General features: G+C 45.5%; 2 protein-coding genes across 6 annotated transcripts in view; one reads left to right on the forward strand and one right to left on the reverse strand.

Moving 5' to 3' along the window:
- rcor2 (REST corepressor 2) overlaps window positions 1-5,194 on the reverse strand; it is a 34,411-nt gene extending 29,217 nt beyond the window's left edge. Inside the window, exons 1-2 of one of the 4 annotated variants that reach the window (XM_041867907.2) lie at window positions 5,130-5,194; window positions 224-339 (exon numbers count right to left, since the gene is read on the reverse strand). In XM_041867907.2, coding sequence (XP_041723841.1) covers window positions 224-338 — 115 coding nt within the window. In that variant the 5' untranslated portion in view covers window position 339; window positions 5,130-5,194. Of the gene's footprint in view, window positions 1-223; window positions 340-1,544; window positions 1,570-3,406; window positions 3,554-3,617; window positions 3,857-5,129 lie in introns of those variants that run through there. The other 3 variants (XM_041867905.2, XM_041867906.2, XM_041867909.2) reach the window with 3 other exon arrangements.
- A 6,785-nt stretch (window positions 5,195-11,979) lies between these two features.
- On the forward strand, window positions 11,980-23,644 carry naa40 (N-alpha-acetyltransferase 40, NatD catalytic subunit). 2 transcript variants are annotated; one of them, XM_041867922.2, is made up of 8 exons: window positions 11,980-12,338; window positions 14,793-14,903; window positions 16,666-16,718; window positions 16,857-16,952; window positions 18,357-18,515; window positions 19,461-19,544; window positions 22,998-23,075; window positions 23,276-23,644. In XM_041867922.2, the coding sequence occupies exons 1-8, from the start codon at window positions 12,333-12,335 to the stop codon at window positions 23,433-23,435; spliced, it is 747 nt and encodes a 248-aa protein (XP_041723856.2). In that variant the 5' UTR covers window positions 11,980-12,332; the 3' UTR covers window positions 23,436-23,644. The 2 variants fall into 2 exon arrangements, with proteins under 2 accessions (XP_041723856.2, XP_041723857.2); XM_041867923.2 differs by having other exon boundaries at window positions 14,793-14,888.
- The last annotated feature ends 2,351 nt before the right edge of the window (window positions 23,645-25,995 follow it).

A 25,995-nucleotide genomic window follows, 5' to 3' on the forward strand; every position in this document is an offset into this window, starting at 1 on the left:
AAACCTTCCATGTTATTGTTGTGTGTGTACCCAAATTTGTCCAACAGAACTCGTTTTAGTTGCAAAACGAAACGTTTCAACTGTCTGCTGGAATGAATACACCCCTGGTGTGTGTGTGTACCGTGAGTGTGTGTGTGTACCGTGAGTGTGTGTGTGAGAGTGAGTGAGTGAGTGAGTGAGTGAGTGAGTGAGTGAGTGAGTGAGTGAGTGAGTGAGTGAGTACCGTGAGTGTGCTCCTCATCGCTGCTATCCTCCTCGGAGTGATGATTGTTTCCGTTGGTTTTAGTCCTGCTCCTAGACAGAACGCCGCTCCCCGACCGCTCCATCACCGAGGGCATGCTGCATCACACACGCCATCAGAACAGATTAAACATAGGGCCCAAACACACACACGCCATCAGAACAGATTAAACATAGGGCCCAAACACACACACGCCATCAGAACAGATTAAACATAGGGCCCAAACACACACACGCCATCAGAACAGATTAAACATAGGGCCCAAACACACACACGCCATCAGAACAGATTAAACATAGGGCCCAAACACACACACGCCATCAGAACAGATTAAACATAGGGCCCAAACACACACACGCCATCAGAACAGATTAAACATAGGGCCCAAACACACACACACACCATCAGAACAGATTAAACATAGGGCCCAAACACACACACGCCATCAGAACAGATTAAACATAGGGCCCAAACACACACACGCCATCAGAACAGATTAAACATAGGGCCCAAACACACACACACACCATCAGAACAGATTAAACATAGGGCCCAAACACACACACACACCATCAGAACAGATTAAACATAGGGCCCAAACACACACACGCCATCAGAACAGATTAAACATAGGGCCCAAACACACACACGCCATCAGAACAGATTAAACATAGGGCCCAAACACACACACGCCATCAGAACAGATTAAACATAGGGCCCAAACACACACAAGCATCAGAACAGATTAAACATAGGGCCCAAACACACACACACAAGCATCAGCAACACACACTTCATCACTGAGGGAAAGTCTGTTGTCACCAATCGCACACTCACACACATTACCAACATACCAAAAGTCGAAAGCCCTCAGTATAACAGAGATCAACAATCTGTTTTCCACTAAGTAAGCGTACGTGCACACTAATAATTCAATATTAAATTGATTATGGCAGTAGGCCGAGTACGGCATCAGTCATGTAAAAATCTTACTCTGCTTATCTTAAAACGGCGTTAGATCATAATTTAGGTAAGCATACGCCAGTTAAAACACCTGTTTTTCTGAGTAATCTTTCAAATTATCAGGACGTGTAAACACCTTAATCAGAGTTCCAGCGGTATATTTGATCTGCTTATTTTTTATTTTGTTAGCCGATTTTCTGCATTTATCAAAAGTTCCGTCAGGTAGCCTTATTTCAGATGTGTCCATGTAAAACAGGATTATTAGGGAAATCGTTTTTCTTGCAAAGCATTTAAACGAACTATTATATGAAATCAGACTATCCACAATAAATCGCATTACCGTGTGAACGTAACCTTGCTCACTACTGTCTCATCCTCATCAGCCTCTTCCTGTCTGGATATCAATACAAACAGTTCATAACAGAAAAATACACACATATACCAAGCTGGTCTCAGACCATTTCGTATTATTCTGTATGTAAATCCGAGACGCTCCATTTAGTATAATATGTCACATTTCACATGGTATTAATTCGTGGAAGTCCGTCACCCATTTCGTTTGATATGTTACGAATTACAATTGGTATCATATGTTACGAATTTGCAAAACGTGAAATATGTTACGAATTTGCAATAAGTAGTTAGCAATGCCTATGTCTTAAGTGATCTGTTTTATGTAACCATACGAAACATCACACTCGATTTAACTTCTCGGATTTACGTACAGAATCATACTAAATGCTCTGAGACCAGGTTGCATACACACTCAAAACAAAAGCAATGAAGAGTTGACAACAGACAAATAACACAGTCGCACATGATCCAGTATTAGGCTACACGACAAGTAGTTACATGTTCAACTATCAAGTGCGGAAACATCAAAACACACACAGCCTATGCAAAACACATTTCTGTCTGAATTCTGACCAACGCGATGTGAAGTAAGTTTTCTGTCTTGGGGGGAGGGCGCGCGCTAACGTTCGAGCGGTGACACAAAAGACTAGACGGTCACCTCGGGACAAGATGGACAAGACATCTTCCGGTTTCAAATGTTCCCGTTATACCGACCCCAAGAGACGTGAAACAAACTCTACATAAAGTTATCAAACTAATATAACAGTTGTACATTCAATGTTTGTAGTTTTTTGGGGTACATTTAGTCGGAAAATTGGTCTGTCAACAAGAGCCGGGTTCCATACAATGTATGCACCCTCACAAAGTTCACTTGACGACAAAACATAACACTACAATTTTAGGACGTCTGTTTTTGTGATAACCTTTCAAAGCTAATTTAAGAAAATAATTTCCTGTAACACTGATTTAAAACGACTCAAAGACAATATTGCAGTACTATAATTTTCGGCCCCGTTCACAATGCTGCTGGCCTTTGTCTAGTAGCTGAATACTGGCCCAAGCAACACAAACGGTGCCAGCCTGTGTGTAGCAGTAAACTCACACTATAGGTTAGATAGAAGACTAATCAAGGCAACAACAACAAAAAAAGTCAATTTCAAGGCAACAACAGAGATATAACTTCGATATTTGTTCATATAGTTTATTTCTCGATATCATTCATGTCCCACCGGTCGCCAAAGCCCGCCCCTTTCACTTTTGGATTGATTGATTGCATTGGCCAGCCAACCAACTTCTAGAGGGTAGCCAGCTATCTAAATTAGTTGCTACATAACCTTAGCAATCTTGCCTTAACTTTTAGAAAGTTAGTGTGAAATAATAGCAAGTAGCTGGCTGACTAGTGACTAAGCTATTTTCCCTAATATTAATAATAACAGCTTTTGGAAAGTCATTCCTTTGGGACCCCTACTAGTTTATAGAGTGCTAATGGCCAAAATACATTCATATCAACCATTAGCTATTTCTAGAAAAGTATAGCATTGGAATCCTATTCTGGTAGCTATTATCATTATTTTGCTTCCAGCTAGCCAGCTCCATTTCTAATTAAACAATTATACAGATATCATTTCGGGAAAGTATAGTTCTCCTCACATATTAATTAGTAAATAGATTTTTATTTCTCGTATTCTCCAAGGGGGAAATATTTCTTGTCACAATATCTAATATTCTCACTCTTCCTTGACTCTCTCGCTCACACGACATCCAAATTAAAAGTGACAAGACTACAACGTGGGTTCCCATTGAACCGGCCTTAAAAAACATTTAATAAATAATGAAATCTTGTCCCACCTCCGTTCTCTCCTGCTTTCCTTTCCCCTCCGTTGGTAATCTATCTTTCAACTTTCAATCCTTTTGTTATCGCCTGTCTAACGACGTTGCTCGCTACGTGGGGTGGGGGGGCTAGCTAGTACTATTCCAGTTGTTCGCCGCTACTAGTTGGCGTTGTGGACGTTTGGATTCGTTGTACAAGTCGGGATATAGGTTCAATTCAGTAGCTCACCTGCTTATTTTGTGGTCCTCGGGCGTTTTTCTTTCATTCAAAACTTAGCTATGGCTTTCTCCACAGCTAATAGGCCGCTCAACTAGTAAAACAAATAAAACTTCACCTTCAAATCGGCTTAATTTTCATTCAATTGATGCCTAAGTGGGTCTTCGTGTGTACAATAAGACAGCTTGCATGTAGAGAAACCGAGAGGAGAGTGTGCCGGGAGAACCTAACAACGCCTCGGAGGGGAGAGATGTGCATCCACAACCGTCGGATTGCTCCTCGCCTCTCCCCAACTTACTTCAATAGACGAAAAGTAGTCCCCTATGCAAGTGGACAGATTTACAAAAGATGGTTGGTTGTGGGCCAAATAGACATGCTTGCTGTTGCCTCGAATGTGTTATTTGGTCCAATTTAGATGCATTTGCGTCTAATCAATCGTTGATGTAGAGACAGATCATAATGTTGTCCAAATGCTGGCCCACAAATACAGTGCTGGTTTTAATCCAACCTTACATAGTATACTGGAATAGTGGATGTCTGAAGTTGAAATGTTTACTAAAAAATCAAATGTACCTGCTATCGTACAACCACATAAATTGGGAACTACTTGCGCGGAGTGATTCGTCAGCTGTGCATCTCTGTGCTGCGCTCGGGCAGACTTGCTGCTCTGTACGATGTATCCATGGATAGGAAAAGGGGGGCCGTGTGCGTGCGTGCGTGCGTGTGTGTGTGCGTACACACACAATGTGGAAAGGATGGATTTCAAATTTGACACAGGCACACACACACATTGATGGACAGGTCTTCATCCATTGCTATTCTGTCTGCATGTCTGTCTCACAAGCAAACATGCAGGCCATGCGCTGTCATACAGCAGCACTTGTGGCACAGGCTCGCTCTCTCTCCTCTTTCTCCCTCCCCCTCTCTTCTCTGCTCCAGCCTCCATGTCCTCACTCTATCTGTTTGTCGTTTCTCCCATCTCTCATTCCTCTCTGTCTTGTTCTTTCTCCCCCCCTCTTTTCTTCCTCTCTCCTCTCCTCACTCACTTCTCTCTAGTTCTCCTCTCTCCATTTTCAACACTAATGTCTCATCTCCTTCCTTCCTTCCCTCCCTTTATCTCATCCCTTCCTCTCTACCTCCTCCCTCTCTTTTCTCCCTGTCACTCATCTCTCTTCTCCTCTATCCATTTTCAACACTCATCTTTCCTCTCCTTCCCTCTCTATTTCCTCTCTACCTCCTCCATCCCCTCTCCCTCTCTCCATTTCCACCACTCTCCCACTATGCATGTGTTCTTCTGTCCCCTCCCCCTCCTTCCCCCTCTCGTCTCCTCTCTGTCCTGTCCGCCCTCCTCTTTCTCTCTCTCGCTCCAAAACTCACCCGCTGTATCTGTTCTCTCTTTCTCCTCCCCATTCCAGCTTTCCTGTTTCCCTCCTTCTCTATCTCCTCTCCTTAGAGCTCTATACCTCCCCTGTTCTCTCTCTCTCCCCTGTTCTCTCTCCCCCCGTTCCATTTTCCAACACTCACCGACTGTATGTGTAGGCTACGACTTCCTCTCTCACTCTCTTCTCTTTTTCTCTCTTTCTCCGTCACTCTGTCTTCCTCTCTACAGTCCTTCGACCTCCCTCTCCTCCTCTCCTCTCCTCCCCTCCTCCCCCTCCTCCCCTCCCCTCCCCTCCCTCCCTCCATCACCTCCTCTTCAGTGATATACTCATTCCCCTTCCTCTCTCTCTCGCTCTTCCCCTCCTCCTCTCCCCTCCCTCTACTCTGCACCCCCTCCATTTTTCCTCTCTTCCCCTCCTGTCCCCCACACCACACTCCCTCTCTCTCCTCCCCCTCCCTTCCTCTCCTCTGCACTCCCTCTCTCTCTTCCCCTCCCCCTCCCCATCACCTCCTCTCCTCTCCCCTCCTCCTCTCCTCCTCTCCTCTCCTCCCCTCCTCTCCCTCTCCTCTCTCCTCCTCCTCTCCTCCCTCCCCCTCCCCATCACCTCCTCTCATCTCCTCCCTCCTCCTCTCCTCTCCTCCCCTCCTCCTCTCCTCTCCTCCCCCCCCTCCTCCTCTCCCCTCCCTCCCCTCCCCATCACCTCCTCTCCTCCTCCCCCCCCCTCCATCACCTCCTCTTCAGTGATATACTCATTCCCCTTCCTCTCTCTCGCCTCTTCCCCTCCTCCTCTCCCCTCCCTCTACTCTGCACCCCTCCATTTTTCCTCTCTTCCCCCTGCCCCCCACCACCCTCCCCTCTCTCTCCTCCCCTCCTCCCTCCCTTCTCCTCCCTCTCCTCTTCCCCTCCCTCCCTCTCCTCTGCACTCCTCTCTCCCTCCCCTCCCACCCCTCTCTCCAGAGCTCTCTCTCTGTTTGTTAGCCCTGTCTGTCTGTCTGTCTGTCTGTCTGTGTTCACCCTGTGAGGCCTGCTGTAGCAGATAGATAATTTTCCTCCTAACCAGCTCTCTCTGTCTGAACAAACACACATACACACCAGAGAACTATCCTATACACAGGTCTATCAGCCGGTGAAATTAGGACGAATATAGACTGACATGACACTGTCTGAGTGTGTGTGTGTGTGTGTGTGTGTGTGGGTGTGTGTGTGAGAGAGAGAGAGAGAGAGAGAGAGAGAGAGAGAGAGAGAGAGAGAGAGAGTGATGAGAGAGAGAGAGAGAGAGAGAGAGAGAGAGAGGAGGGGAAGGCATAATCTGGTTGCAGATACCAGCACTGGCTACATCTTCATTGTCCTTATATTCAGCCTATGACAAATGATTCATTCATATTTTTTTAATACGAAAGCAAGCCAATGTTGTTCACATCAGATGGAGAAAATGTAGATCGAAGGAATGCAAGGAAGGCAGTAGATAGATACTCATTGAGCACAGCGTTGCTATTGAGAAAGGCCGCCGTAGGCAGACCTGGCTCTCAAGAGAAAACAGGCTATGCGCACACTGCCCACAAAATGAGGTGGAAACTGAGCTGCACTTCCTAACTTCCTGCCAAATGTATGACCATATTAGAGACACATACTTCCCTCAGATTACACAGACCCAAAAATAATTTTAAAACAAATCCAATTTGGATAAACTCCCATATCTATTGGGTGAAATACCACAGTGTGAAATCACAGCAGCAAGATTTGAGACCTGTTGCCACAAGAAAAGGGCAACCAGTGAAGAACAAACACCATTGTAAATACAACCTATATTTATGTTTATTTATTTTCCTTTTTGTACATCATTATAACACTGTACATAGACATAACATGACATTTGAAATGTCTTTATAATTTTGGAACGTTTGTGAGTGTAATGTTATTTGTGAGCGTAATGTTTACTGTTAATTTTGTATTGTTTATTTCACTTTTGTTTATTATCTATTTCACTTGCTTTGGCAATTTTTGTTTCCCATGTCAATAAATCCCTTAAATTGAACATTGAATTGAGAGAGAGAAAGAAATAGCCTCAGTATGAAAACGTATGCACTCACTAACTGTAAGTCTCTCTGGATAAGAGCGTCTGCTAAATGACTAAAATGTAAATGAAAGTTAAGTGTAAGAAAAAAGTGTGAAATCTGAAATGTACATTTTAGCAGACGCTCTTATCCAGCGCGCTTTATAGTGAGTGTATACATTTGAATTCTGGTCGAACCCACAACCCTGGTGTTGCAAGCACCACTGTTGATCCAGCATAGAAGGCTTCGGACAACCATGCCTCAATAGTAGCAATCCATTTATTGGCTCCAAAATGTAGCCTACCTCAGCCCCTCTTAAATTATTACTACAATCATTATTCATATTTTTTTTTAAACAAAAAAAACACACAGTTTCTTATCTATCCTAATTAATCAAATGGAAAAGATCAAAGATAATCAAATGGAAAAGATCAAAGATAATCAAATGATAGATTTAGAATATAATAATAGTTGGCAGGTTTCTTTCTTTACTGAACTCCTAAAACCAATGATGAACATATGTTTCCCATGCCAATAAAGCCCTGAAATTGAACATTGAATTGAGAGAGAGAGAGAGAGAGAGAGAGAGAGAGAGAGGGAGAGAGAGACAGAGACAGAGACAGAGAGAGAGAGAGAGAGAGAGAGAGAGAGAGAGAGACACAGACCAGGAGTCCAGTAGCCTAATACTCCCTAGTTCTTGGGCACTTCGTGAAGATCTGAAAGGATTGGATAGGTTTAAGCAATATGGTAGTAACTTCAACTAGCTAGGAGGAATATTCACCTCCATATTGCTTATACCTTTCCAGTCCTTACAGATCTCCTGTGCAATAGAGGCCAAGTCGCTGTTTCTGGACAGGCCGTTAGTAACAATAGTAGCCTAGGCCATAACGGAAACCGTCGCGGGCCGCGCGTTCGAACTCCCTGACCCCCCTCGCGCCCCTCTTCCCAAATGCCATCTCCGCGTCGCGAGACAGATTACGCCAAGACAAAGGGTTGTGGGCGGGGCTTTCTGAGGGGGCCATCTGTGTAGGGAGGGCTGTGTGTGTGTGTGAAACAGACAGCAGATAGGCCTGTATGAAACTCAACATATGGATGGACTGCCTTCCATAAAGGGCTCGGCAAAGAAAGGTCTACCCAAGAAATAGGCGCACACATCATTATGAAGTGATTGGCAAATTAACATAACCAGTTATTCAACAGCAGCAGTTGCATATTCTGCAGTCAGGATTTAAGTGTACAAATACAAACAAAAATACGAATATAACGATAAAATGCATGATGGACTATGACAGGGCGCTAATTAATTTAGACGTAATTATCGACGCTATAATGGTCATTTGTGGAACTTCTCCGAGTCGCCGTCTTGTCCCATACCGCCATCTTGTGGCCAAACGTGGCAATGTACATTCCATGAAGAACCCAACCTCAAGATCAAAGATGAGAAGCTACTGATCTTTAAAATATATATATATACAGTACCAGTCAAAAGTTTTAGAACACCTACTCATTCAAGGGTTTTTCTTTATTTTTTTACTTTGAAGACATCAAACCTATGAAATAACACATATGGAATCATGTAGAAACAAAAAAGTGTTAAACAAATCAAAATCTATTTTATATTTGAGATTCTTCAAAGTAGCCATCCTTTGCCTTGATGACAGCTTTGCACACTCTTGGAATTCTCTCAACCAGTTTCATGAGGCAGTCACCTGGAATGCATTTCATATAACAGGTGTGCCTTGTTAAAAATGTATTTGTGGAATTTCTTTCCTTCTTAATGCGTTTGAGCCAATGAGTTGTGTTGTGACAAGGTAGGGGTGGTATACAGAAGATAGCCCTATTTGGTAAAAGACCAAGTCCATATTATGGCAAGAACAGCTCAAATAAGCAAATAGAAAACGACAGTCCATCATTACTTTAAGACATGAAGGTCAGTCAATACGGAAAACTTCAAGAACTTTGAAAGTTTCTTCAAGTGCAGTCACAAAAACCATCAAGCGCTATGATGAAACTGGCTCTCATGAGGACCGCCACAGGACAGAAAGACCCAGAGTAACTCTGCTGCAGAGGATACGTTTATTAGAGTTACCAGCCTCAGAAATTGCAGTCCAAATAAATGCTTCACAGAGTTCAAGGAACAGACACATCTCAACATCAACTGTTCAGAGGAGACTGCGTGAATCAGGCCTTCATGGTCAAATTGCTGCAAAGAAACCACTACTAAAGGACACCAATAAGAAGAAGACACTTGCTTGGGCCAAGAAACACGAGCAATGGACATTAGACCGGTGGAAATTTGTCCTTTGGTCTGATGAGTCCAAATTTGAGATTTTTGGTTCCAACCGCCGTGTCTTTGTGAGACGCAGAGTAGGTGAACAGATGATCTCTGCATATGTGGTTCCCACCGTGAAACATGCAGGAGGAGGTGTGATGGTGCTTTGCTGGTGACACTGTCTGTGATTTAGTCCCGTGTAGCTCAGTTGGTAGAGCATGGTGCTTGCAACGGCAGGGTTGTGGGTTCGATTTCCACAGGGGACCAGTATGAAAATGTATGCACTCACTAACTGTAAATCGCTCTGGATAAGAGCGTCTGCTAAATGACAAAAAAAATAAAAATAATTCAAGGCACACTTAACCAGAATGGCTACCGCAGCAATACGCCATCCCATCTGGTTTGCACTTAGTGGGACTATCATTTGTTTTTCAACAGGACAATGATCCAAAACACACCTCCAGGCTGTGTAAGGGCTATTTGACCAAGAAGAAGAGTGATGGAGTGCTGCATCAGATGACCTGGCCTCCATAATCACCTGACCTCAACCCAAATGAGATGGTTTGGGATGAGTTGGACCGCAGAGTGAAGGAAAAGCAGCCAACAAGTGCTCAGCATATGTGGGAACTCCTTCAAGACTGTTGGAAAAGCATTCCAGGTGAAGCTGGTTGAGAGAATGCCAAGAGTGTGCAAAGCTGTCATCAAGGCAAAGGTTGGCTACTTTGAAGAATCTCAAATATAAAATATATTTTGATTTGTTTAACCCTTTTTTGGTTACTACATGATTCCATATGTGTTATTTCATAGTTTTGATGTCTTCACTATTATTCTACAATGTAGTAACTGGTAATGTATATATATATATATATATATATATATACAGTGCATTCGGAAAGTATTCAGACCCATTGACTTTTTCCACATTTTGTTACGTTGGAAGATGAACTTTCGCCCCAGTCTGAGGTCCTGAGTACTCTGGAGCAAGTTTTCATCAAGGATCGCTCTGTACTTTGCTTTGTTCATCTTTGCCTCGATCCTGACTAGTCTCCCAGTCCCTGCCGCTGAAAAACATCCCCACAGCATGATGCTGCCACCACCATGCTTCACTGTAGGGATGGTGCCAGGTTTCCTCCAGACGTGATGCTTGGCATTCGGGCCAAATAGTTCAATTTTGGTTTAATCAGACCAGAGAATCTTGTTTGTCATGGTCTGAGAGTCTTTAGGTGCCTTTTGGCAAACTCCAAGCGAGCTGTCATGTGCTTTTTACTGAGGAGTGCCTTCCGTCTGGCCACTCTACCATAAAGGTCTGAATGGTGGGGTGCTGCAGAGATGGTTGTCCTTCTGGAAGTTTCTCCCATCTGCACAGAGGAACTCTAGAGCTCTGTCAGAGTGACCATCAGGTTCTTGGTCACCTCCCTGACCAAGGCCTTCTCCCCCGATTGCTCAAATTGGCTGGGCGGCCAGCTCTAGGAAGAGTCTTGGTGGTTCCAAACATCTTCCATTTAAGAATGATGGAGGCCACTGTGTTCTTGGGGACCTTCAATGCTGCAGAATTTTTTTGGTACCCTTCCCCAGATCTGTGCTTCGACACAATCCTGTCTCGGATCTCTACGGACAATTCCTTTGACCTCATGGCTTGGTTTTTGCTCTGACATGCACTGTCAACTGTGGGACCTTACATAGACAGGTGTGTGCCTTTCCAAATCATGTCCAATCAATTGAATTAACCACATGGACTCCAATCAAGTTGTAGAAACATCTCAAGGATGATCAATGGAAACAGGATGCACCTGAGCTCAATTTCGAGTCTCATAGCAAAGGGGCTGAATACTATATATAATGTATTATATATATTTTTTTTATGTAATACATTTGCAAAAATGTCTAAAAACCTGTTTTCGCTTTGTCATTATGGGGTATTGTGTGTAGATTGCTGAGGAAAATTGTTTATTTCATCCATTTTAGAAGGAGGCTGTAACGTAACAACATTTGGAAAAAGTCAAGGGGTCTGAATACTTTCCGAAGGTACCCTTCACTTTTCCCACATTTTGTTACCTTACCTTGCTCATAAAACTTGGGGGGGCCAAATAAAACCACAGGCGGCCTGCCAGTTGGGGAACCCTGGCTTATAATATACTACCTTCACCAAAGATGCTCAATAAGGAAAGGTGTTGCATTTATTGGAGGGAACATATTTCTATATCCTCTCACACATTGCTGTAGGTGACATCATGAAAGTTAAGTGTAAGAAAAAAGTGTGAAATCTGAAATGTACATTTTAGCAGACGCTCTTATCCAGTGCGCTTTATAGTGAGTGTATACATTTGAATTCTGGTCGAACCCACAACCCTGGTGTTGCAAGCACCACTGTTGATCCAGCATAGAAGGCTTTGGACAACCATGCCTCAATAGTAGCAATCCATGTATTGGCTCCAAAATGTAGCCTACCTCAGCCCCTCTTAAATTATTACTACAATCATTATTCATATTTCTACAAAAAAAAACACACCAAAAAACCACACAAATGGAAAAGATCAAAGATAATCAAATGATAGATTTAGGATATAATAATAGTTGGCAGGTTTCTTTCTTTACTGAACTCCTAAAACCAATGATGTATACATCACTGGTTAAACGCGGTGTCGTCATTTCCCCCAATGCTTAGGAGGAAACGATATTCGAGCTAATGTTGGTCGGAGAAGAGGAGAAAAAAGAGAGAGAGAGGGAGGAAAGGGAGAGGGAGTAGGGCCAAGAGACGTAATTGACCCCCTTCTCTTGGCGCCAATCTGGCGGAGAAAAAAAAAAACGTGATTAACGTTTTTGTCGTTCAGGCAACTTTAGTGTAACCAATCGTGGGCATATTGTTATTTTGTAGCCAGTTGCGCTAGGTAGTTTGCTAAACCGCTAGCATCGCTATCATTTTACCAAATCTTGCCCCCTTTCAAGAAACCACATATTAGTTTAGCGACTAACAGCTAGCTAGCAACAGCAAGACACAGCGGTCGTTTTAAAACAGCGATATGGGGGTGAGTTTTGACCGTCTGTCTGTGTTTGTGAGAATGAAATGTGAATGCTTGCATCAAACAAAGACTGTGTCCGAAATCATGATCCCCGTGAATGCGTGATGTAGAGAGGGAAAGAGAAAAGGGAAGAACACGGAATTGATGGCTGAGGGGGCGGAAAACCACGAAGTCCAAGTGGCTATACAAGCTAGCTAGTTACACAGCTAGCTCGCTAACTCAAAATAACCCCGCTTTGTGATTGCAGTGGCTGGTTTTAACCACCATCGTTGTCACCGGTTTTATTTGGTCAAATTTTTTTGCCCAATTGGTGCAACGTTCTCCCGTGTGGTGGTGTGTCTGTTAATTTCAAGTGTGGTGTCACCGCTAGCTTAGCTTGCTAGCCACTTAGCTAGGAATCCATTTTTACATAACTACCATAGTTAACTTGAGTAGAGCCTACACCTTGCTAACTAGCCTCTGAACTTGTTTTACCTGTTCAGAATATTTGAGAATGAATAGCTAGTTAGCTACATTTTTTTAGAACACAATGCATGCATCTAGCTGGGGTGAGAGGTAGTTTAGCTACTACTTAACGTTAGCTAGTTTGTTTGCCAGTAAGGTATTTAGCTAGCTAAGTTCCTAAAACGCTTGCACCTCCGAAGCTAATAACTTTGCACGTGCTCTGAAATGCTTCCTGTAAACTCTCGAGTTTAGGGGGGAACTAGCCGGAATTACACTCATTACAACAAGTGAAGCTAACATTCTGACCATACATTTGTTTGTTATTGTTGTAATCCTATAGCCCTTAATTGTCTACGTTCTATGGAGTAATGTAGAGGCTTTGCATCGATGTTGGGATTGTTGTACACATGCATACTAGTCCCTCACTTCACTCGTCATGTGCAAACACATACGCTGCCTTCTGCTTGAAGATTGACCATCAATTGATATACTTTCCATCCCTCTCCACCCCCCCCAAATCTCCTTCATCCCTCTCTCTCCCCCCACCCCTCTCTCTCCCCCACCCCTCTCTCTCCCCCACCCCCTCTCTCTCCCCCCACCCCTCTCTCTCCCCCCACCCTCTCTCTCCCCCAACCCCTCTCTCCCCCCACCCCTCTCTCCCCCACCCCTCTCTCTCCCCCATCCACCCCTCTCTCTCCCCCATCCCTCTCTCTCCCCCCATCCCTCTCTCTCCCCCATCCCTCTCTCCCCCCATCCCTCTCTCTCCCCCCATCCCTCTCTCTCCCCCCATCCCTCTCTCTCCCCCCATCCCTCTCTCTCCCCCATCCCTCTCTCTCCCCCATCCCTCTCTCTCCCCCCATCCCTCTCTCTCCCCCATCCCTCTCTCTCCCCCATCCCTCTCTCTCCCCCCATCCCTCTCTCTCCCCCATCCCTCTCTCTCCCCCATCCCTCCCCCCCCCATCCCTCCCTCTCTCTCCCTCCCTCCCCATCCCTCTCCCCCCTCCCTCCCCATCCCTCTCTCCCCCTCCCTCCCCATCCCTCTCTCCCTCTCCCTCCCCATCCCTCTCTCCCCCTCTCTCCCTCTCCATCCCTCTCTCCCTCTCATCCCTCTCTCCCTCCCCATCCCTCTCTCCCTCCCCATCCCTCTCTCCCTCCCCATCCCTCTCTCCCTCCCCATCCCTCTCTCCCTCCCCCATCCCTCTCTCCCTCCCCCATCCCTCTCTCCCTCCCCATCCCTCTCTCTCCCTCCCCCATCCCTCTCTCTCCCTCCCCCATCCCTCTCTCTCTCCCCCATCCCTCTCTCTCTCCCTCCCCATCCCTCTCTCTCCCTCCCCCATCCCTCTCTCTCCCCCATCCCTCTCTCTCTCCCTCATCCCTCTCTCCCTCTCCCCCATCCCTCCCCATTCCTCTCTCTCCCTCCCCATCCCCCTCTCTCCCTCCCCATCCCCCTCTCTCCCTCCCCATCCCCCTCTCTCCCTCCCCATCCCTCTCTCTCCCTCTCTCCCTCCCCATCACTCTCTCTCCCCATCCTTTCTCTCCCTCACCATCCATCCCCCCTTCTCATCTCTCTCCCCATCCCTCTCTCCCATCCCTCTCTCTCCCCATCCCTCTCTCTCCCTCTCCCCATCCCTCTCTCTCTCCCTCATCCCCCCCCTCTCTCTCCCTCCCCATCCCTCTCTCCCTCCCTCCCCATCCCTCGCTCTCTCTCCCCCATCCCTTTCTCTCCCTCCCCCTCCCCCATCCATCCCCCTTCTCTCTCACTCTCTCTTTCCCCCATCCCTCTCTCTCTTTCCCCCATCCTCCTCTTTCCCCCATCCCCTCTCTCTTTCTCCCCATCCCTCTTTCTCCCCATCCCTCTTTCTCCCCATCCCTCTCTTTCTCCCCATCCCTCTCTCTCTTTCTCCCCATCCCTCTCTCTCCCCCCATCCCTCTCTCTCCCCCCCATCCCTCTCTCTCTCCCCCCATCCCTCTCTCTCCCATCCCTCTCTCTCTCCCCCCATCCCTCTCTCTCTCCAGAGGAAGTCAAACAAAGCGAAGGAGAAGAAGCAGGCTCGCCTGGCGGAGAGGGCAGCCATGGATGCAGTGTGTGCCAAAGTGGACGCAGCCAATAAGGTGAGGGGACAGAGGGTAAGGAACCAATAAGGTGAGGGGACAGAGGGTAGGGAACCAATAAGGTGAGGGGACAGAGGGTAGGAAACCAATAAGGTGAGGGGACAGAGGGTAAGGAACCAATAAGGTGAGGGGACAGAGGGTAGGGAACCAATAAGGTGAGGGGACAGAGGGTAAGGAACCAATAAGGTGAGGGGACAGAGGGTAAGGAACCAATAAGGTGAGGGGACAGAGGGTAAGGAACCAATAAGGTGAGGGGACAGAGGGTAAGGAACCAATAAGGTGAGGGGACAGAGGGTAGGGAACCAATAAGGTGAGGGGACAGAGGGTCGGGAACCAATAAGGTGAGGGGACAGAGGGTAGGGAACCAATAAGGTGAGGGGACAGAGGGTAGGGAACCAATAAGGTGAGGGGACAGAGGGTAGGGAACCAATAAGGTGAGGGGACAGAGGGTAGGGAACCAATAAGGTGAGGGGACAGAGGGTAAGGAACCAATAAGGTGAGGGGACAGAGGGTAGGGAACCAATAAGGTGAGGGGACAGAGGGTAAGGAACCAATAAGGTGAGGGGACAGAGGGTAGGGAACCAATAAGGTGAGGGGACAGAGGGTAGGGAACCAATAAGGTGAGGGGACAGAGGGTAGGGAACCAATAAGGTGAGGGGACAGAGGGTAAGGAACCAATAAGGTGAGGGGACAGAGGGTAGGGAACCAATAAGGTGAGGGGACAGAGGGTAAGGAACCAATAAGGTGAGGGGACAGAGGGTAAGGAACCAATAAGGTGAGGGGACAGAGGGTAAGGAACCAATAAGGTGAGGGGACAGAGGGTAAGGAACCAATAAGGTGAGGGGACAGAGGGTAAGGAACCAATAAGGTGAGGGGACAGAGGGTAAGGAACCAATAAGGTGAGGGGACAGAGGGTAGGGAACCAATAAGGTGAGGGGACAGAGGGTAGGGAACCAATAAGGTGAGGGGACAGAGGGTAAGGAACCAATAAGGTGAGGGGACAGAGGGTAGGGAACCAATAAGGTGAGGGGACAGAGGGTAGGGAACCAATAAGGTGAGGGGACAGAGGGTAAGGAACCAATAAGGTGAGGGGACAGAGGGTAGGGAACCAATAAGGTGAGGGGACAGAGGGTAGGGAACCAATAAGGTGAGGGGACAGAGGGTAAGGAACCAATAAGGTGAGGGGACAGAGGGTAAGGAACCAATAAGGTGAGGGGACAGAGGGTAGGGAACCAATAAGGTGAGGGGACAGAGGGTAGGGAACCAATAAGTTGAAACTTTCAATTCGTCTTTCTTCTCGTCTCCTCCTTAACCGTATTGGTCACTCCCTCCCTCCCCTCTGACCTTCTTCTCTTAAGCATTTTGAGAGGGAGGTTAGGACAGGAGGTGTGAGGAATCAAGGAAAGATTAATTGAAAAAGAGCCCTAGAGGTTTTTCTGATCATGTGACTGGGTCTGGCTGTAGCTCATACACACCTCTCTCTTTCTCTCCGTCTCTCTCTTTCTCTCTGTCTCTCTCTTTCTCTCCGTCTCTCTCTTTCTCTCCGTCTCTCTCTTTCTCTCCGTCTCTCTCTTTCTCTCCGTCTCTCTCCGTCTCTCTCCTTCTCTCCGTCTCTCTCCTTCTCTCCGTCTCTCTCTTTCTCTCCCTTTCTCTCCGTCTCTCTCTCTTTCTCTCCCTTTCTCTCCGTCTCTCTCTTTCTCTCCGTCTCTCTCTTTCTCTCCGTCTCTCTCTTTCTCGCTCTTTCTTTCTCTCCGTCTCTCTCTTTCTCCTACCACAGCTGGACGACCCTTTGGCTGCTTTCCCAGTCTTCAAAAAGTATGACAGAAACGGGTAAGAGATTGTCCACCTCTATTACTGTGTGTGTTGTCTGGCTGACTGGCTGATAAATAGCTAATTAGTCTGGCTGATAGATAGCCAATTAGTGTGTGTGTGAGAGATGCTCAGCTAACTGCTCTATTGGTCTTCCAGGTTGAATCTCCAGATCGAGTGTAAGAGAGTGTCCACCCTCAACCCTATCTCTGTGGAGTGGGCCTACGAGCTGACCCGGACCAACATGCAAACACTGTAAGGAGAGAGGGAGGGGGAGAGAGGGTATGGGGGAGAGATGGTATGGAGGAGAGAGGGTATGGGGGAGAGAGGGTATGGAGGAGAGAGGGTATGGGGGAGAGATGGTATGGAGGAGAGAGGGTATGGAGGAGAGAGGGTATGGGGGAGAGAGGGTATGGAGGAGAGATGGTATGGAGGAGAGATGGTATGGGGGAGAGATGGTATGAAGGAGAGATGGTATGGAGGAGAGAGGGTATGGAGGAGAGAGGGTATGGAGGAGAGAGGGTATGGAGGAGAGAGGGTATGGAGGAGAGAGGGTATGGAGGAGAGAGGGTATGGAGGAGAGAGGGTATGGAGGAGAGATGGTATGGAGGAATTGGGGTGATAAATGAGAAGGGGGGCTTACTACAGGTTGCGGAGGGACCTACTTGTTTTTGGGAGAGAATGACTGTGAGAATGTTCTGGTGCATTCTACTCCAAAATGAATGAAAAATATAATGATGGTGACAACTAAAATACACCCCCCCCCCCCTTCCAGACATGAGCCCAATAACATATTGGTCATATTATCAGACAGGTATTCTATTTAGCAATAAGCATTATCGCCTGATGTAGCCCGCCTGATGTGGCTAGAAGTAAATAGGCTGTGGTTTGCTATCTGCATGTACCCCGTTGGGCTAATCGTTAGCTGGGCTAATCGTTAGCTAGATCAACTCTTAAACACTCGGCTAGCTGGTTGCTAGTTAGCAACGTATTAAAGACTCCCCCGAAGATGTTCCAACCAAGGATCATGCAGTGTGAATATAACGTAGGCCTAGCTGTTACACCTGACGTGTTACATTTAGCCCCGGTCTTCCCTATGCATTCAGCGCCATTGGTGAGCGCCATCGCACATAAACCACGCCGCTGCTATAAAAACTCTGGTTCTAAAATGGTGCATTTGACTAATTTCTTGGATTTGAGAAATAAGTGTAGCCTGGTAACACTAGAAAGCTCAGTGATCCTCTTGTTTTTTTATTTTAACGGTGGCCATAAAAACTGATTTCAAGGGAGTGCTGATGACTGGGAATGCATATTTCTCTACCTGTGTGGCACTTTAATTTGAATGCTCCTCGAGAGGAATATTATTTTCTCGCGTAGAGTGCGACAAGCTGAACAATTGAATGGGTAAACTATTCTACTGTGGGGTTGTTGGATTTTGCTGTTGATTACTCGTGTTTGCTCTGAAAATTCACATAACCAAAAGGTACCGGGGTCTCGGCTCTCATTTGGATCATAGGTGCTGGGTCTTGGACCCCAGCGGCACCCAGCCCAATTTAACTCCTGCTAACAGTCTTTTACCCAATCACAGCAAACTACTCACATTCCATCCAATCACGTCGTCCAGTGCTTGACATCTGACCTCCGACCTCTATGCTGCAGGTATGAGCAGAGCGAGTGGGGATGGAAGGAGAGGGAAAAGAGGGATGAGATGAAAGACGAGAGGGCGTGGTATCTGCTGGCTCGAGACACAGACTCCTCCCCCGTGGCCTTCTCTCACTTCCGATTCGACGTCGAGTGCGGGGAGGAGGTGCTATACTGGTAAGGGGTTGTCATGGTGTGCTTTTACAGGAACTGACAGTTACTATAGCCACAGATAGAACAATGAGCCAGATATTTCTCTGGATGTATAAATGTGAAGCGTCCAGGTTGGCGTTTCCACTCACTACCAAATATGGTGATGAGAGGAAGCCCAGTGGGAGAAGATGGAGCGAGAGACGGATTTTGGCCGACATTCTGCACATTTTCTCATCGTTGAAAAGTTTGCTCAAACTATAATCTGTTAAAGAACGGAGTGGGCGAAGTTTTGTAGACTTTACCCTTTGCCAAAGTTTCTAAAAAATTGCATTCTTTAGGAGTGCAAGAGTGAATTGAGTTATTGCACACGTGCACGTAAGAGTAGGCGTTCCCTAACGGAAATATGCAAATGTATGCCAGATTGCTCCAATAGGATCTCACTAGCTCGTGCTTGGTTCTGCCCACCTCCTTACTTGTTCTGCCCACTATGATTAATTTGCTCCCCATTTGAAACGACTGGCTCTGGTCTATCTTGGGTTAGTTATTAACATCTTTGCTAAAGCTAGTAGTATTGAAATTGATTATCGTATAGTACAGGTGTTTTTTTTTTTTTTTTTGTAGTAGAAATAGTAAGTTTCCTTGTCTGAGCCATAGGGCAGGAGCCTATCTCCTGTTTCTGTAATGTATGAGGCAGCTTGTTGTACAAGTACTCCCCCTGAGCAGGACACTAGTCTGTTGCAGGGCCTTATGCTGCGGTCATCTTGTAAATTTGTAAATACGAGCACACGACTGGGAAGAATCCACTTGGAACGCCCCTCCCGACTGTTAATTACTTGTGGGAAACTCCTCTATCGTGCCTTTTATTTAAAAAAAAATTTTTTGAGTCTTTGATACGACTTAACAGGGGAATGAACCCAGACAGTGTTATTGTGGTTGTTGATGTGTTGTTGTTGTTGTTGTTGTTTGTAGTTATGAGGTCCAGCTGGAGAGTAGAGTGAGGAGGAAAGGACTGGGAAAGTTCCTCATCCAGATACTGCAGCTCATCGCCAACAGGTACATGTTATATACACTGAACCAGATACTGCAGCTCATCGCCAACAGGTACATGTTATATACACTGAACCAGATACTGCAGCTCATCGCCAACAGGTACATGTTATATACACTGAACCAGATACTGCAGCGCATCGGCAACAGGTACATGTTATATACACTGAACCAGATACTGCAGCGCATCGCCAACAGGTACATGTTATATACACTGAACCAGATACTGCAGCTCATCGCCAACAGGTACATGTTATATACACTGAACCAGATACTGCAGCTCATCGCCAACAGGTACATGTTATATACACTGAACCAGATACTGCAGCGCATCGCCAACAGGTACATGTTATATACACTGAACCAGATACTGCAGCGCATCGCCAACAGGTACATGTTATATACACTGAACCAGATACTGCAGCTCATCGCCAACAGGTACATGTTATATACACTGAACCAGATACTGCAGCACATTGCCAACAGGTACATGTTATATACACTGAACCAGATACTGCAGCTCATCGCCAACAGGTACATGTTATATACACTGAACCAGATACTGCAGCTCATCGCCAACAGGTACATGTTATATACACTGAACCAGATACTGCAGCTCATCGCCAACAGGTACATGTTATATACACTGAACCAGATACTGCAGCGCATCGGCAACAGGTACATGTTATATACACTGAACCAGATACTGCAGCGCATCGGCAACAGGTACATGTTATATACACTGAACCAGATACTGCAGCGCATCGCCAACAGGTACATGTTATATACACTGAACCAGATACTGCAGCGCATCGCCAACAGGTACATGTTATATACACTGAACCAGATACTGCAGCTCATCGCCAACAGGTACATGTTATATACACTGAACCAGATACTGCAGCGCATCGCCAACAGGTACATGTTATATACACTGAACCAGATACTGCAGCGCATCGCCAACAGGTACATGTTATATACACTGAACCAGATACTGCAGCGCATCGCCAACAGGTACATGTTATATACACTGAACCAGATACTGCAGCGCATTGCCAACAGGTACATGTTATATACACTGAACCAGATACTGCAGCGCATCGCCAACAGGTACATGTTATATACACTGAACCAGATACTGCAGCGCATCGCCAACAGGTACATGTTATATACACTGAACCAGATACTGCAGCTCATCGCCAACAGGTACATGTTATATACACTGAACCAGATACTGCAGCTCATCGCCAACAGGTACATGTTATATACACTGAACCAGATACTGCAGCGCATCGGCAACAGGTACATGTTATATACACTGAACCAGATACTGCAGCGCATTGCCAACAGGTACATGTTATATACACTGAACCAGATACTGCAGCGCATCGCCAACAGGTACATGTTATATACACTGAACCAGATACTGCAGCGCATCGCCAACAGGTACATGTTATATACACTGAACCAGATACTGCAGCGCATCGCCAACAGGTACATGTTATATACACTGAACCAGATACTGCAGCTCATCGCCAACAGGTACATGTTATATACACTGAACCAGATACTGCAGCGCATCGCCAACAGGTACATGTTATATACACTGAACCAGATACTGCAGCTCATCGCCAACAGGTACATGTTATATACACTGAACCAGATACTGCAGCTCATCGCCAACAGGTACATGTTATAGAGTACATAACAAAAAGAAACGCAACGTGCAACAATTTAACCGATTTTTACTGCGTTACAGTTCATAGAAGGAAATCAGTCAATTTAAATAAATAAATTAGGCCCTAATCTATGGATTTCACATGTTGTGTTCATATTTTTGTTCAGTGTATATACACTATCATACTACAGTGAACAAAAATATAAACACAACATGTAAAGTGTTGGTCCCATGTTTCATGAGCTGAAATAAAAGATCCAATAAATTTTCTAGACGCACCTAAAGCTTATTTCTCTCAACTTTTTGGCACAAATGTGTTTACATCCCTGTTAGTGAGCATTTCTCCTTTGCCAAGATCCACCTGACAGGTGTGGCATATCAAGAAGCTGATTAAACAGCATGATTATTACACAGGTGCACCTTGTGCTGAGGACAATAACATGCCACTAAAATGTGCAGTTTTGTCACACAACACAATGCCACAGATGTCTCTAGTTTTGAGGGAGTGTGCAATTGGCATGCTGACTGCAGGAATGTCCAACAGAGCTGTTACCAAATAATTAAATGTTCATTTCTCTACCATAAGCTGCCTCCAACGTTGTTTTAGAGAATTTGGCAGTACGTCCAACCGGCCTCACAACCCCAGACCACATGTAAACACGCCAGCCCACAGGACCTCCACATCCGGCTTCTTCACCTGTTGGATCGGCTGAGGAGTATTTATGTCTGTAATAAAGCCCTTCTGTGGTGTGAAACTCATTCTGATTGGGTGGGCCTGGCTCCCAAGTGGGTGGGCCTATGCCCTCCAAGGCCCACCTATAGCCAGTCATGTGAAATCCAAAGATTAGGGCCTAATGGATTTATTTAAATTGACTGATTTCCTTTATATGAACTGTAACTTATTTTTGTTCAGTATAGTTCCTCATTCAGATACTGTCGCTCATCGCCAACATGTCTATGTACTGAATATCTATGTTCTAATATCTTTGTCCTGAACCAAGTTGCCATAGCAATGCTAGAAAGCTCATAAGCTATCCCAGAATGTCTTAAGTTTCTCTGGAATGCAAATATACTGGAGAGAAAAGAGCAGTAGCAACTAGCTAGCCATCTCAACTATCCTACCACCTAGCTAACCATCTCAACTATCCTACCACCTAGCTAACCATCTCAACTATCCTACCACCTAGCTAACCATCTCAACTATCCTACCACCTAGCTAACCATCTCAACTATCCTACCACCTAGCTAACCATCTCAACTATCCTACCACCTAGCTAACCATCTCAACTATCCTACCACCTAGCTAACCATCTCAACTATCCTACCACCTAGCTAACCACCAACTATCCTACCACCTAGCTAACCATCTCAACTATCCTACCACCTAGCTAACCACCTCAACTATCCTACCACCTAGCTAACCATCTCAACTATCCTACCACCTAGCTAACCATCAACTATCCTACCACCTAGCTAACCATCTCAACTATCCTACCACCTAGCTAACCACCTCAACTATCCTACCACCTAGCTAACCATCTCAACTATCCTACCACCTAGCTAGCTATCTAAACTCAAACTTGACTCTCTCTCTCTCTCTCTCCCCGGAAACATATGTTAACATTGCCAAAGCAAGTGAAATAGATAATAAACAAAAGTGAAGAAAAAAAATGAACAGTAAACATTACACTCACAAAAGTTCCAAAAGAATAAAGACATTTAAAATGTCATATTATGTCTATGTACAGTGTTTTAATGATTCTCTCTCTCGCTCTCTCTAGCACACAGATGAAGAAGGTGATGTTAACAGTATTCAAACACAACCGCGGGGCGTACCAGTTCTTCAGAGAAGCTTTACAGTGGGTCTCCATAGCAGCATCAACAGCTGCTTCTCAGCATGTACAAACATGATTGTGTTCTTTTAGAATTCACTGTTGATACTGTACTCAACCACACTTCCCTTCATCTTTCCTCTTCCTGTGCTTCTCTCTATCGTTCTCCCTCCCCTCTTTCTGTCATCCCTTTCTCTCTCCCACATCCTCTCTTTCCCCTCTCCCAGGTTTGAGATCGACGACACTTCCCCCAGTATGTCTGGTTGTTGTGGCGACGACTGCACCTATGAGATCCTGTCGCGGCGGACCAAACACGCCGAGGCCCAAGCCGAGGCCCAGGGGCACAGCCACGGGGGAGGGGGGCACTGTGGAGGCTGCTGCCACTGAGGAAGCCTGTTCCTGTTTCACCACTTCCTGGTCCAACGCTCTAGAAGCTCCCCCTCGCCCGCTTCTCTGCTCATGAGTCATTACTGTACACCCCCAACCTCCAATCCGACACCTCCAAAAACTAACCCCCAACCCCTGGCCCCCTCTTCCCTGTCTCTCTCCTCTCTATTTCCTGTCTCTCTCCTCTCTATTTCCTGTCTCTCTCCTCTCTATTTCCTGTCTCTCTCCTCTCTATTTCCTGTCTCTCTCCTCTCTATTTCCTGTCTCTCTCCTCTATATTTCCTGTCTCTCTCCTCACTATTTCCTGTCTCTCTCCTCTCTATTTCCTGTCTCTCTCCTCTCTATTTCCTGTCTCTCTCTTCTCTATTTCCTGTCTCTCTCTTCTCTATTTCCTGTCTCTCTCTTCTCTATTTCCTGTCTCTCTCTTCTCTATTTCCTGTCTCTCTCCTCTATATTTCCTGTCTCTCTCTTCTATATTTCCTGTCTCTCTCCTCTCGATTTCCTGTCTCTCTCCTCTCGATTTCCTGTCTCTCCCCTCCATACAATTTCAGTATTTGATAAGTTAGGAATCTGCTTGTGCCCTGTCTGTTTCCACCCATCCACCTCTTCAACAGCTTTCTGAACTGTCCCAAGGCTCCGTCCCAATAATCCTAATGTGCGTACTATTATGGATGAAGCGACGTATTAGCCATGCATTCTGAATGGTAAATTAGGGTGGATTGTTGGGACAGAGCCCCACAAATGTATTTCTTTTTTTTAGTTTGATCAGGTGTTCTGTAGATACTTTCTCTCTGGCTCTCTCTCTCTCTCTCTTCCCTCCCCCCAGAGCCTCTGATCAGTTTCAGTTGTTTTTCTACAGTAAAAAAAAAAAAAAAAAGCTATCTGATGGCAGGATGACCCACTGTTGCTACATTTGTGATGAGAGCGATATATAGTGCACTACTTTTGACCAGGGTCCGTAGGTTAGTAGTGCACTATATAGGGAATAGGGCCGGCCGTGTGGGTCTTGTTGCCATCTCTGTTAACGTACAGAAACCTTCAGGGTATAGTGGCTGGCCTGGGGGCTGGGTTGCCAGATTGAGCGGTTTCCTATAGAGATACTAGAAACCCACCTATCTGGACTGTTAGGCTGTGTAGCTGTGGTTGAATCCCAAATGGCACGCCCATAGGTCTCTGGTTAAAAGTAGTGCACTATATAAGGAATAGGGTTCTATTTGGGATGCAACCTCAGTGAGAGGAAAGAAACTCAAGTCTGGCATCTCACCCAGGCTCGAAGTTTAATGCTTTATTAAAACAACAAAGAAACAAAAACATTGACGTTTTTCTTGTGCATTGTATATAGATAAACTGTCATAAGTACAATCACTCGTTTTATTTCCTACTTTCCAACCAGAAAATATCCTACAGACCATGTCTGTCTCAGGTTCAAATCCCAACTGACATAACTGACACTAACAGCCACCTCTTCTTCGTGTTTTTTAGCAACTATGTTACGGTCAAATAGTTTGGGGTAAGAAGACACCCCTAACCAGATTTTACACCTAGTCAGATTAGCATAGTCCTGGACAAAAAAATTAATTGAATGCTTTTTAAATCCAGGACTATGCTTAATATCGGCCTTGGAAACCGGCCCATGGGGGGTGACAATGTTCCTGACCCGAGATCAGCGGTTAGGGCATAGAAATGGAAGTCCTAGAACGGTCATTCCCCATTTACATCAATGGCCGTCTTCTAGAAATCCTATTTCTATAGGTTAGGGGCAACTTGTTTAGCACCAACTCTGTTGGGATGCAGGGGGAGGAGTTTAAAGCTTTCTTCTCCCCCCTAATGGTTAGGGTTGTGGGAGGGATTCTGATCCTAGATCTGTATCTATGGGTAACCTCTACCTGGATTGGTGGCTTTGGTCAGGTGTTGCAGGGAGTGGTGCGGACCGGTTTAGTTTAAATTGAAAATAATTTAGTTTAGGGAATAAACTTTTCTTCATTTTTTATATTTTTTAACAGACTTTCTTTTATGACCTGTTGGATATCCTCCCCTCGTCCTCATGTTCGACTCTTTTTAATTTGTTTCGATCTATCCTTGTCTCTTTCTCTCTGTGTATATAATCTGTTACAGATTCATTGGATTTGTTTTTATTTGCTTTTTACAGGTAAAACACTTGTTTCGGTTTAAAAATGACATTTAAACTCAATGTTTGACAATGAGTGTACCTGTCTTGTGATTGATTGATTGATTATTAACTGACAACGATGAAAGGGGAAAAACTAAACGGTCATTTCTGCCTTGTCAGTGTTTTATTTGTATGTTACAAATAAAGGAAACTTGTTTGACTTCTGTTCCAGTCGTCCTGGTTACAATGTAGCTACCGGTGTGTACATCCCAAATACCATCCTATATCCAATGCACTGCATTGTGGGCCCTGGTCTAAAGTAGTGCAGTGTTTTCTGTATTTTCAGTCAGTGAGACCAAGTCTCTCTTTTTTTTTTACAGATGAGCCCTGAATTACAGAAAATACACACAAAATATAAAATGCAAGCAGAAATATAAACACTCATAAAAA

Source organism: Coregonus clupeaformis, unplaced genomic scaffold (assembly GCF_020615455.1).
Source record: "Coregonus clupeaformis isolate EN_2021a unplaced genomic scaffold, ASM2061545v1 scaf0090, whole genome shotgun sequence".
NCBI classification, from domain to species: Eukaryota; Metazoa; Chordata; class Actinopteri; order Salmoniformes; family Salmonidae; genus Coregonus; species Coregonus clupeaformis.